At 36.7% G+C, this 14,525-nt stretch overlaps 1 protein-coding gene across 3 annotated transcripts in view; it reads left to right on the top strand.

Annotated features, from left to right (window-relative positions):
- Positions 1–14,525, top strand: part of stim1b (stromal interaction molecule 1b) — a 38,887-nt gene that overhangs the window by 5,937 nt on the left and 18,425 nt on the right. For all 3 annotated transcript variants that reach the window (XM_051878915.1, XM_051878914.1, XM_051878913.1), the window contains exons 3-6: positions 6,283–6,413; positions 9,474–9,588; positions 10,002–10,113; positions 10,234–10,346. In XM_051878915.1, coding sequence (XP_051734875.1) covers positions 6,283–6,413; positions 9,474–9,588; positions 10,002–10,113; positions 10,234–10,346 — 471 coding nt within the window. The remainder of the gene's footprint in view (positions 1–6,282; positions 6,414–9,473; positions 9,589–10,001; positions 10,114–10,233; positions 10,347–14,525) is intronic.

Below are 14,525 nucleotides of genomic sequence, written 5' to 3'. Positions count from 1 at the left end.
AATAGCAGGCTTGTGTCTTAAAGTTGGCCCAGATTGCTACAGGAAATACTTCAGAAATTCACCTTTTGTGTTTCACAGAAAAGTTTGGTGATGACAGAAATGAGAACAGAACCTTATTTGAACTGTATCTAGCTAATATGTCAGACAAACATTAACGCAGAAACAACTACTTGTACAGTAAATACCCACTTCTTATGATTTGAAATTTGCATTGATGCATTGAGATTTTAAATCTTCATGAAAGCAGTATAGATGATGCTAAGTAATAAACACTAACACCGAAAGATGATATCTTAAGTGAATCGGGTGGAGGGAATGCATCCAGGGAATTCCTGAGACCTTCTACTTTGTTGTTTTTCTCATCAGATGCCCTTTTCTCAGTTGAATCAATGGAAAAATCTGCCTGTCATGTATCTTAAATTAGTAAATCTTTTTATGTACCCTCAACTATGCTTGTACCAGGTTGTAGGTGCAACCGTTTGATCTGGGTCTGGTGAGCTCAGTTTAGTTAGCAAGCTAAACTGGATGTGATGTCAATGTTTGTAAATAGTTCTCATTATGTTTCTAAGTAATGCAGAAACCCAGTGAGTGCAAATATGTGTTTGTGTGATGACAAGCCTTTTTTTAAGGGGCGCGGTTGTGGCATGCTTGTTTAGTGGTTTTGTACAGACACTATGTTTTACCTTTTTGCAGGCTATGAAATGGGGACAAAAATAGCAATGTAGATCTTACGATGTTAAACATTTCATTGTATCAACACAGATCTGCCTGAAAGAACACAGTCCACTAATGGACGAATAACATAAGCATTTTAATTACATCCATCCTTAGAAGTGCAATGTCAGATTACCCTGGATTTAAAAAAAGACGCTGAATCTAATCACAGTGACGATTTATTTTTCTTATGTTAATACCTGCTCCATAATGAAGTCTTTTAATTCTATGAGACAAAGGTTAAGTTCAGGACATTCACACTCACCCCACTACCATATTACAGCAATATCCACAATACCTCAACAGCTGTCCTGTGTCTCCATCTAAAAATAGTTTAAAAGTCACTCTATGGCTCATACGTGGCTGTGTTAGCGTCATCCTCAGATTGAGCTCTCCTGTAACAATGGGCTCAAACATTGGGCCCTTACAAAGGCACCGCTGTTGGCCCTGTTTTTAGCAATACATCATTGCTAAGTGATCAATTCCTCAGCCTTGATTAATATTCATACTCAATATACTAGTACATTTAGCATTTTTGCTGTGAAATGACAGTGGCCATTTACCATGTAGGAGTGGATGATGCATGAATTTCACTGACAGGACTGAATCTCAAAGTCATTTTCATCACAAAGTCATTTGTGTTTGAATAGGCCTTTTCTTGTCTCAGGCATTTATGTGCTCTTGAGGAAAGCTTTTAACTTGCCTTTTTGTGCAATTATAATAGATACAAGGCTCCAACTTATTTTTTTTCTGTAACTGTATGTGCTTAAAATGAGCAAGTTTACCCAGAATGCATTGTAGTATGATGGTGTATACAGTTGCTGGTCATATAATTAGAATATCATCAAAAAGTTCATTTTTTTATTATAAATTATTTTTAAAAATGAAACTTTCATATATTCTAGATTCCCTACATGTAAAGTAAAACATTTCAAAAGTTTTTTTTTTAAATTTTGATGATTAGAGCGTACAGCTCATGAAAGTCCAAAATCCAGTATTTCAAAATATTAGAATATTTCCTAAGACCAATCAAAAAATGGATTTGCAAAACAGAAAAGTTCAAGTTCTTTAAAGTATGTTCTTTTGTGCACTCAATACTTGATCGGCAGGACATATTACAGCAAATGACTTGCTCCTAGCACAAATTACTGCATCAGTGAAGTGTGGCATGGAAGTGATCAGCCTGTGGCACTGCTGAGGCACTATTGAGCCTTCAGATCATCTGTATATTGTTGGATCGACTGTTTCTCATCTTTCTCTTGAAAATATCCCATAGATTCAGGTCAGGCATATTGGCTGGCCAATAAAGCACAGTAATATCATGGTCAGCAAACCACCTGGAAGTGGTTTTTGCACTGTGGGCAGGTGCTAAAGTCCTGCTGGAAAAGGAAATCAGCATCTCCATAAAGCTTGTCAGCAGATGGAAGCATAAAGTGCTCCAAAATCTCCTGGAAGATGGCTGCATTGACTTTGCACTTGATAAAACACAATGGACCAACACCAGCAGACGTCACGGCCCCCCCAAATCATTATTGACTTCAGAAACTTCACACTAGACTTCAAGCAGCTTGGATTCTGTGCCTCTCCAGTCTTCCTTCAGACTCTGGGACCATGATTTCAACATGAAATGCAAAATTTTCTTTTATCTGAAAAGAGGACTTTCGGCCACTGTTCACTGTCCAGTTCTTTTTCTCCTTAGCCCAGGTAAGATGCTTCTGATGTTGTCTCTGGTTCAGAAGTGGCTTGGTAGTCCTTTTCCTGAAGATGTCTGAGTGTGGTGACTCTTGATGCGCTGACTCCGGCTTCATTCTACTCATTGTGAAGCTCTCCCAAGTGTTTGAATCGGCTTTACTTGACAGTATTCTCAAGCTTGCGGTCATCCCTGTTGCTTGTGCACCTTTGCCTACCCAATTTCTTCCTTCCAGTCAACTTTGCATTTAATATGCTTTGATACATCACTCTGTAAACAGCCACCCCATTCAGTAATGACCTTCTGTGACTTACTCTCTTTGTGGAGGGTGTCAATGATTGTCTCCTGGACCATTGCCAAGTCAGCAGTCTTCCCCATTAGTGTGGTTTCAAAGAACAAAAGATACCCGGAATTTATACTGTAGGGATGGTCATTTAATGAAACTCAAATGTAAATATTCTAATATTTTGAGATACTGGATTTTGGACTTTCATTAGCTGTACGCTCTAATCAACAAATAAAAAAAAAAAAACCTTTTGAAATGTTTTACTTTACATGTAGGGAATCTAGAATATATGAAAGTTTCATTTTTTAAAATAATTTACAATAAAAAAATGAACTTTTTTACAATATTCTAATTATATGACCAGCACCTGTATTAGCTATGTTCCAAAACACAGTGAACTGCCTGCAATTAAAGGATTAGTTCACTTCTGAATGAAAATTTCCTGATAATTTACTCACCACTATGTCATCCAAGATGTTCATGTCTTTCTTTCTTCAGTCAAAAAGAAATTGATGTTTTTGAGGAAAACATTACAGTATTTTTGTCCATATAGTGGACTTCAGTGGGGTTCACCGGGTGGAAGGACCAAATTGCAGTTTCAGTGCAGATTTCAAATTGCAGATCACAGGCGAGGAATAAGGGTCTTATCTAGTGAAAGGATCGGTCATTTTCTAAAAAAATAAATAAAAATTTGAAAGGTCACGTGTGACGTAGGCGGAAGTAGGGTGAAAAACTTCATCTAATTTTCTCCTCCAACTTCAAAATCGTCCGATATCAGTGTCTTACCTTTTTTTTTTTTTTTTTTTTGTAAATGCCGTTTGACTAGTCTTTGCACGTTCGCTTTGTAGACACTGGATTGGTACTTCCGCCTATGTCACGCGTGACCTTTGTAACATGATTACGTCATGCGTGTGGATCACAGAGCAGTGCAAGACGAGCATTTGTGGTTAAAAAGTATATAAATTTTAATTTTTTTAGAAAATGACCGATCATTTCGCTAGATAAGACCCTTATTCCTCATATTGATTAGCTAACAGTTTGATAATTTAAGAGTACAACAGTCGTGTTACGAAAAAAATCCCATTCATTATTTATTTCAACTTTTTTTTTTTAAATAATTGCATTGAACAGTCAAATTCTAGGTGAAAAACTACATTACTCATGAGAGTCAAAGAAAAAAAAAAAAAATTACAAATCAGAGGGTTGAAATAGCAAATCATGCCAGAAGACCTTTTTAGCACCCGCCCATGCGCTCCCATAAAGCACTGCAAATGATGTAATAGAGTCAGGGTCCTGTCCCAGTGTCCACACTTGTGCTGTTTAGATTGTCTGCTTACATGACATATTTCCTGTATTTGGCCCAAGTGTTCAAGTTAGCAATAAGACCACATGTGTGTGTTTAGAACTTGTGATTACCCAGTGGGACACACTTATAACATAGTGTTGTAAAAATGCAAAAAAAAAAAATTTAGAGAGCTATATTTACACATTTTTATTTTAAGTAGTTTGCACTTTCAAAAAAACTTCTAAATACTTGTTCAGTAGTCCCTAAGATGTATTTATTAATTGTGGCACTTCTAATTAAGAGATAAAAAGCATTTGCAAATAAATGTAATAATAAAATGTGCAACAATTTACATTTTACTACCAAATTATATGTCATATCTCATTCATTTAAATTTCACTGGTGAGTTTTCCTCAACAATGCATGATTTCAGGGCATGTGAGTTTCTGAACATGATGAAATACTAAATAGCCTCAAATACCACTTCGAAGCACTATTAGAGATGGTGTGGATTTAGAGTGTGCTATGATCACTTTTCTTTCACACTTGCTTTCTGTCAAATGCATGTGCTGTCAAAAGGCCAAGACCGCTAGTGTGGTTGTTGGGACAGGCACACTATCTCTTAAGCTACATAAATATTTGTGTACATATTAATATTTTGCAATAAACATAAAATAAGCTTTTTATATACACAACAACATCTTTAAATCAATAGTTTTATGTCATTTACAATTCAAATCAAATTTTGCAATGCTGTGATTCACCTTCTAGGTGGTTGGTGTGGCTTTTAACTCTTTAACAAAGACTTTTTAAAAATCCCTATTTGGGGTGAGCGATATACAGGTAGACACAATTACCCGGAGGAAATTTTAGACTGTCATCTCTACTGTGGTTACGCTCACGTGATGTTGCTGTTCTGCGTGGTCACGAAAGCTTTTCGTTTACATGCGTTTTTAAGCTTTTGGTTTAAAAACAAGTGATTTTAAACTGTTGAAGCGCAATAAACAGCTAAAGAGAACTCATTTTGCTAAATGCGCACGCTGTCTTAGAGACTGTTTCTGAGCGGTCTGAGACGCGCACATTAAGCCGCTGCTCATAAAGCCCCTGTTCATAAAGCATGTGAGTACTGAACTGAATTTTTTTTGCCACCTAATTGGGTTTGAACTGTTAAATAAACATACTTATGTGTCAAAATGCCCGTCTTTGCCAGTATCCTTGTAAACGTAGTCGTTTATGTCTTAAGTGAACGTAAACAGTTGAGAAAGAAAATGCATGTTTAACAGTATATTGGATCTGTGCATTCAGCCTAATAATCCTGCTGTCGTCTGTGTCATTAAAGGGTTAGTTCACCCAAAAATGAAAATTCTATCATTAATTATGAACCCTCATGTTGTTCCAAATCTGTAAGACCTTCATTCATCTTTGGAACACAAATTAAGACTTTCTGACCTCTAATAGATTGCAACCTTATTACCACTTTCAAGGCCCAGAAAGGTAGTAAAGACATCATTAAAATAGTTCATGTGACTACAGTGGTTCAACCTTACTGTTATGAAGTGACGAGAATACTTTTTGTGTGCAATAAACAAACAAAAATAACGAATTTATTCAACAATTTCTTCTTTTCCATGTCAGTCTCCTACGTTGTTCACGTAGTAAACAAAGTGCAGCACTTCCGGGTTGTACATCAGAACGCCGGCTCAGTATTGGCCGACGCTGTTCATGTGAGCAGCACAAAGCTTGCATGTGATGATGACGCAGGAGCCACCCAATAATGAGCTGGCATTCTGACATAGAACCTACCTTTCTGGGCCTTGAAAGTGATAATAACGTTGCAGTCTATCGGAGACCAAAAAGCTCATGGATTTCATCAAAAATTTCTTAATTTGTGTTGCGAAGATGAACAGATTTCTAGTGCTTAAAGTTTTTCAGGTAGGTCTATTTCATTTGTGTCTTTGCTCTATTGCAGTTTGTTGTCCTAATGCTTGTAAGTAGTTTCTCTGTTCTTATTTTATTACTGACTGTTTACTTGTCTTCTGTAAGTTTGAGAGGTAAGAATTTGGTCTTAGCGCCCACACCTAATCCCTATAGGAAAAAATACTTCTGTAATCAAAGCCACTGAAAAAAGGGGTGGGCACTGTCGCTCTCTATAAGCATGAAAGTACACATATATTGAGTAAAGTGATAGATTACATGAATACATAGCTAGAATGATGCCTCTGTAAGCAGCCTGTTTTGTAACAGAGCAATTGTGTAGGTTAAGTGGACTTAAACGTATCTCATATATTGTTTTTTTCCTTTCCTCAGAACTATGTGGTATTGATGAGCTACTTTGCCAGGATGAAAACGCTCTGCTAAGTTTTGAGGCCATCCGCAGCATTCATAAAGACATGGACGATGATGCAGACGGCAGCGTGGACGTGACAGAAACGGATGGGGTGAGGGCTGCAGCATTCATGTATGGTTTTGTGGTCTGCTGTGTTGAGAGATTGACGTAGCTGCACAGTGCATGGTGCCCAATGTTAAAACAAGTGCTAAGTTTGCTTGCTTGAAAAGACACAGTCGCTTTTGGCTTGCTCACTGGAGACTTGGATTTCTGTCAAGCTGTTTTGAAGTATGTATTGAGAAAAACGCTTTACAAATAGACAAACTTGACTTGGAAGTACAACAGAGCAGTGCATTGAAGTATAACATGGCTTGCGGTATGCAGCTGTACTGGTTTAAGTCTGAGTGTGTTGCAGAGCTTTTGCAGAGATAAGGAGCACAAGTTACACATGTTATAGGGTTTTTCATCTGTCATAGCATTCAACTAACGTGAATGATAAAATACATTGAGGTGGAGATATATAGATGTCTTTTTTTTTTGCGAGATTATCCTTTTTAATTGTTAATTTTCACATAATTTGTAGAGATAAAAATAATGTGTGTGTAGGTGTACTGGTTTGACCTACATTATGAGGAGTCCTTATATTGTGGTGTGTATTCAGGTTTCAGGCCACCCCACCCCACCCTACATTATGAGGACATGCCGATGTCCTTATAATTCAAATCACTAAATGAACATACTAAACAATTTTTTATTAAAAAGTTTTCTGTGAAGGATAGTGTTAGGGGTTAGTTTAGGGTTAGGGGCTAGAAAATGTAATTAGCTCAGAATAAAAAAACATAGTGTGTTTACATGCATGTTCTTAAACCGATTATGCTTAAAGGGTTAGTTCACCCAAAAATGAAATTTCTGTCATTAATTACTCACCCTCATCTCGTTCCACACCCGTAAGACCTTCGTTCATCTCTGGAACACAAATTAAGATATTTTTGATAAAATCCGATGGCTCAGTGAGGCCTCCATTGCCAGCAAGATAATTAACACTTTCACAGATGCCCAGAAAACTACTAAAGACATATTTAAAACAGTTCATGTGACTACAGTGGTTCAACCTGAATGTTATGAAGCGACGAGAATACTTTTTGTGCACCAAAAAAACAAAATAACGACTTTATTCAACAATATCTAGTGATGTGCGATTTCAAAACACTGCTTCATGAAGCTTCGAAGCTTTACGAATCTTTTGTTTCGAATCAGTGGTTCGAAGCATGTATCAAATTGCCAAAGTCACGTGGACCATTGAAATTTCGAAACACTTATGACATATCGAAGCCTTGCTTACTGAAATCACGTGACTTTGGCGCTCGGAACCACTGATTTAAAACAAAAGATTCGTAAAGCTTCATGAAGCAGTGTTTTGAAATCAGCCATCACTAGATATTGTTGAATAAAGTTGTTATTTAGTTTTTTCGGTGCACGAAAAGTATTCTCGTTTCTTGTCGCTTCATAACATTAACCACTGTAGTCACATGAACTGTTTTAAATATAGTAGCTTTCTGGGCATTTGAAAGTGTTAATTATCTTGCTGTCAATGGAGGCCTCACTGAACTATCAGATTTTATCAAAAATATCTTAATTTGTGTTCCGAAGATGAACGAAGGACATACGAGTGTGAAACGACATGAGGGTGAGTAATGACAGAATTTTTGGGTGAACTAACCCTTTAATAAGCCAACAACATGTGTGGTCATGTAAACGCATTAAACCGTTTTCTTTTATCGGCGTAAGGTCATAATCGGCTTAAGAATAAACTTTAACACAGCTAGATCGTTGCCCATTACCCCTATTTTGCCCCGCATGTAAACACCTTAACCTGCGTGTCTGCTTATTGAAGTGCGCATGATATGTGACAGGAAAGTGTCCTTACACGGCAGATTAAAGCGCGTCCAGCCACAGCAAGTGTTTCACAGTAGGGGAGGAGAAATATTTGTTTGATCCAACCAGAAATATAAAAAATGTGTTCTCATCTTATGCAGCTCTGTAGCCAAAAGGACAAGTGGTACAGTTGTAGAAACGTCAAATTTGAGAGGAGAATGAGTTTCCCACTGACATTTTGAAATACTCTGGGGTTTTTAATGCTTTATTTAACTTCAGAGCTCACATAATAAATAGAATACTCTGGGTGAAATTAATGGATGCTTATGTTTTGACGTCACCACTGGAGAATAACCTGTTTTTTTTTATTTAGTCTTGCAAATGTGGCTTACTTGCATTGCCAGGTTGTTGATTTGCATGTAAACTGGTAAATCAGGTTATTTTAATGAACTGATTTTTGGTAGATATCAGCGTATTGGTGTGCATGTAAATGTGCTCAATGATAGGTATACCAAATGTGTGTGTGTGTATAGGCCTATATCTATCTATCTATCTATCTATATATATATATATATATATATATATATATATCCTTTGAATGGACCTGACACGGTATTCAAAAGTGATTAACCATGATTATGGTTTACGAACATAGGCTATAAAAAGCACTCTGTATTCTCTTTGAATCACACAAAGTGATTCTTTTTCATGAGAATGCCACATCTGAGCACTGAGTAAACAGCGTTACTGCTGACCGACTGCAGCCTGACCAAGGCCATAGACAGTCCTGTGAGTGTAACCTTTACCACAGTCACAGTTATTGTGAGGCGACTGAACCCATGAAACTGTCAGCATTTATATAGGTTGTCTGATGCTCTACAGTAAGACTACTGGATCTCAAAACCTCAAGACATTACAAGTATTGCAAGTTGGATATGCTAAATAAACTTTTTACTGTGGTTTTACATCTAAACTCTTGCCAAATGTTGATATATGCAAATAGACAGTGCTGTAAAAAGAAACTCCTCCTATAAACACAAATAATCAAGTCTAGACTAGCTTGTGACTGTGTAATTGGAAAACCACTGTTTAATTTTAGATTCAATTTTCATGGTGCTGGATTTTCATTTTATTTTCCCCTCTCCTCTAAAAATAGTTCAGCCTGTTTATTTTTACAATCCTAACTATGCATGTTTACATGATTGTATACCTGCTGCATGTGACCCTATCAGAAAATGATATCAGATGAGAACTGCTACACCAGATGCTAAAATCCAGTCTTTGTTTCCTCAAACAGTTTCTAAGGGAAGACTTAAAGTACAACGACCCTAAAGGAAAACACAAGAGATTCCATAGAGCAGATCTGCTGATCACAGTGGAGGACATGTGGAACTCCTGGAAGGCCTCTGAAGGTTTTCACAGATTATTTTAATTTTATATCAATTATACAACACTAAAAAAAAGCAGTAAACAAAGTCGTTCCTGTTAGCCCCATCATTAACTCACATCATTTTTAAATGCATGTAAACTTTGTTCGTGGAACTGAAAACATTAAAGCCCTGGGAATACTTCATTTTCTGCGTTCCGCTTCGTCTCGCACACAAGACTTTCAAATTTTGGCCATGAGCACTGAAAAATGCGTTCGACATGTGTGCATCTAGTGAGCTTTGTTTTCAAGCACTCAAATCACTCGCACATGCGCAGACTGTCGCGGAATGCTGCCGGCTGAAGTATACTTTGGGCTTAAGCTTCCATCATTCAGAATGTCTGATCTTCCATGTTTATGTAAACCACTACCATCACTTGTGGGTTTTTTTGTTTATAGTGTATAACTGGTCAGTAGAGGAAGCAGAGAAGTGGCTTGCCAGCTGTGTGCAGTTACCTCAGTATGTTGATTCCTTCAGGAAGAACGACATCAGTGGCAAAGCTCTGCCCAGGTAAGAAATCTCTATTGCCTTAATTTGTATAAAACGTTTTTCAGCTTTTGGACTGAAATGAATTTACGGATCAAGATCATTCATTCACTTACTGACTCACAGTGTCTGTTCCATTCATAGACTTGCAGTGAAAAATGCCACCCTTCTTCTGTCTGTGCTGAAGATACCAGACCGCAGTCATGCACAGAAACTGCAGCTGAAGGCTCTGGAAACAGTGCTTTTTGGACCACCACGTGAGTGGCGCTGGGCTTATTGAATATCCACAATACATTTGTGGTTATATATAGTTGTCAACATTTGAAGTGGATCAAAAAAGTTCATCAAAGTTGTCCTAAGAAGAAGGTTTTAGGACAACTTTGATGAAAGGTTTTTAACCACTTCAAATGTTGACTACTGTATTATACGTAAATCGTCTCATGACTTTTGAGTTTGACATGTTTTAATAGTCTCTGTTGGCAAGAGTTCTTCATATCTGTGAATCAGTTAAAAATGTCCATATGAATTAATCAGTTCTGATTCATTGGCAAGAGTTGGTAAGTCTGATTAATTTATGTGAATCAGTTCAACCTGTCCACTTGAATTAATTAGTTCTTATTCATTGTCAAGAGTTAGTAAGATCGCTTCATTTCTGTGAATCAGTTAAAAATGTCCATATGAATTAATCAGTTCTGATTCATTGGCAAGAGTTGATAAGTTTGATTCATTTCTGTAAATCAGTTGAAACTGTCCATTTGAATGAATCAGTTCTGATTCATTGGCAAGAGTTAATTTATGTGAATCAGTTTAACCTGTCCACTTGAATTACTTAGTTCTTATTCACTGGCAAGAGTTGGTAAGATCGATTCATTTTTGTGAATCAGTTTAAACTGTCCTTTTGAATGACTTAATTCTGTTTCATTGGCAATAGAAAAGGTGTGTGCAACTTCATGTCACGCTGCGAAGATCGATCGGTATCTGACTTGAAGCAGTGCGTGTCGGTTAGAAATTTTGTCAAGTCAAGTCACCTTTATTTATATAGCGCTTTTTACAATGTAGATTGTGTCAAAGCAGCTTTACATTGATAACTGGTACATTATTTGGATGCACAGCAGCTCTTAAAAGAATAGTGTCAATGCAGGCAGATCAAAGCACTGTTGAATATCAAATGTCAAGTCAAATGTCAAGTGTCCCCAACTAAGCAAGCCAAAGGCGACAGCGGCAAGGAACCCAAACTCCATCAGGTGACATCAGGTGGCAGACAAGTGGCAAACAGGTGTTTAAATGGAGAAAAAAACCTTGGGAGAAACCAGGCTTAGTCGGGGGGCCAGTTCTCCTCTGGCCAACAGTGCTTTGTTACGATTCAGGTAGCTATCATAAGTCCGACAGGATTGCAACATTCAAAGTATTTATTCCAGTTCCATCCAATTGAGGATCGTGTTCATCACGGCGGTATTTGTCCGACTTGAGACAGTGCAGACGCCACGTCACTGCAACGTATGACATCAAAGTACCTCGAGAGTGATTCAAGAGTCAGCGCATTCTGCTAATGCTCACAAATCTGTGTTTTTATATATTGTGTCATGTTTATCAAAATAACACTGATAAAAATAATATAGACCCACTTTATTGGTATTTAAATAGTATAGGTTTATATTGAACTTTATTTTTGTACAGATGGTGCTGTATTAAGAAGTACATGAAAAGTGTTTCTATTGCCTCATGAAAATGTCTGAAATGTCTGTGTATTTGACAATTATCGCATCTAATCCACCTCGTCTGTGATAAAGTACGCAAACACTGCTCGAGCGTCACTACAGAAAGCGGAAAGTGTCCAACTTGATGGCTCCATTTTCAATTCCGCCTCCGACTGCAAGTGGCAAATCTTGCAGATCGGTCTGCGCAGCACCGCATGAAGTCGAACACACCTTTAGTAAGTTTGATTCATTTCTGTGAATCAGTTCAAACTGTCCATTTGAATGAATTAATTCTAATTTTTTGGCAAGAGTTAGTAAAGTTGATTTATTACTGTGAATCAGTTCAAACTGTCCATTAATTAGTTCTGATTCATTGGTAAGAGTTGGTAAGTTTGATTAATTTCAATTAAACTGTTCATTTAAACAAATGAAATGAGTTGTTTGCAACATCACTCAGAAATATTCATAGTATAATCACTACTGTCTCTGGACAATATTGTTCATAGCTGTTGCAGACTATATTTTAGTGTGACTGAAGTGCTTACCAATTCTACTGAATTGTTAGAACTGTTTTCTTGATTCTTCTTCCTGTTTTAGATGTTTTAGATAACTACTAGCATTGACATGTTCTGCAAAGCATAACAAGTTTTTCTGGATTGATGTTTGCAGAGGGTTTTCTGGATGAAGTCCATATTGCAGTATTTGTTCATTATGTGCTTAAATCAAGTAAAAGTTTATTCTGTTTTCTTTTCTCGTGAGCAAATATCTTGTGCGTCTGAAAATAGCCAGCCTTATTGGAGAACAAGAGCCAGACAGAAGAGGCATGTCCCATTAATGTCAGCCATTACAGCGTGATACTCAAGTTCAGCTGGTGAAACAGAAAAGAGAAGGATGTTGTTAATAAATAGGTGAGAGAAAGATTGATGGGGATGTAATGGCCGAGGGCATTCCATCATATGATTCATAGTTCATGTGAATGTTTTTACCTAGAGCAACCTACTTTCAGCCAGGGTCAAAGGTATCGAAGATGCTGGTGGCAAGAAAAGTGTTTTTTTTACTGCATTAGAAATAGCACCATCTTAATCCCAAAGGCTGTCGAAGACTGCATGTTGCTGGAGTTTGTTGCTGGAATTTCAGCTCATACGATGTCTGCATGTCACTGATTATATAAATAAATAAATATAGTACTATAATATTACAGTACTATGAGTAGAAAATTAGCATTACATTGTAATAACATTGTAATAGGGCTGGGCGGTATGACGATATACGTATATTGTTACCACAGAATAAAATGTCTATCGTTAGAGATTTTGCTATATCGTGTATGTCACAGTATGTAAATATATTGCACTAGTGACATTTCAGAGTGAAGAAATGCATTAATGAGAATATAAAGAGCGGGACATGCTTGATGTTAAAAAGAGTTATAAGCACAATATATCCTGAAAAGGAACTCTGTGCAATGCTCAGAAAGCTGCGATATTGAATTTGTGACATGCTCGATGTTAAAAAGTTATTGAGCACAATAGGCAGTGAAAAAGTACTTAATGCGGTGCACGTACTGACTGACACACAGCGTAAGCACAGAAATCCACGTCTCTCAGCATGCAATTGCGAATTCGGTTCTCTTTCACATCTAATTGCGCTTAAATGGTCGAATACACACGCAGTTATGTCAAAATACCCATCGTGTGGAGTATTCATGTAAAAACAGCCGGTTATGTCTCAAGTGAAAGTAAACAGTTGGGTGTAAACCGGATGTGTATCAGTATAATGGATCCGTGCGTTTGGTCTTAAAGTGACAGCAGCCTAATGCTGCTGCCCTGTGTCATTAATGTGTATCAAACAAAAGAGAAAATAACTTACTGCTTTTGACTGAATAACTTTTTTTTAGCTTTAATAAGAATAGTTTTATATTTAATTCATACAGTGAAGACTAAGTATGCAATATTTTATTTTTACATTTGATAAATGTTAAATAAACCTATTGTACCTGAAAAATGTAATTTGTTTACTTCATTTTTTTGTTACATTGTTTTTGTCCTATTTTTTGTAATTTGCTTCTTTTTTCTTATTTTTAATAACAGAAATGAGATAAAATACCGTTATTGTGAAATAAAATTTCTCATATCGTGAAATAAGAATTTGGTCATATCACCCACCCCTACATTGTAACTTAATGGAAACAAAATATTTTCCAAATAATATTTAGACATATTTATAATATTAATTCACAGTATAAATTTGGTCTTTATACAAGAAACTATATAGATGCCTTTTAAATTTTAGAATGGAGGTCCCTAACCATAAGAATGATCTTATTTGGAGTTACATGGCATCTAAAAGATTCAAAACCCTTGCTCTGAGTGATTGCTAGGTGGTAGCTTACTGACCCAAGTCAGACTCCCTGCGTGAAATACAATTTGTTTAAAAATATATTGTTTAAAAAAAAAATGGAGCCTTTATGGTTTTGGTTAAAAATATGAAGGAACTTGGTGTAATCACTTTATATAGTGTATACATAGACCAGTGCGTCTGTGAATTGTTTGTTCTGTCATCTGATTGGTTGATCCCTTCTGGTTCCAAAATCTGGTTTGTTCGTTTCTTAATAATCTCAGCTATGGCAGTTATTTGCCTCTCCGGTCACTGTTTATACTGTTCCTCACTGTTTTAGACAATCTTACTAAAGGGGCTCAAGGTGTTATATCACTAATGGAAAATCTGTGTACAGTTTTC

The sequence above is a fragment of the Ctenopharyngodon idella genome, chromosome 21 (assembly GCF_019924925.1).
Source record: "Ctenopharyngodon idella isolate HZGC_01 chromosome 21, HZGC01, whole genome shotgun sequence".
Taxonomy (NCBI): Eukaryota; Metazoa; Chordata; class Actinopteri; order Cypriniformes; family Xenocyprididae; genus Ctenopharyngodon; species Ctenopharyngodon idella.
This window is presented reverse-complemented; position numbering and strand designations above follow the sequence as displayed.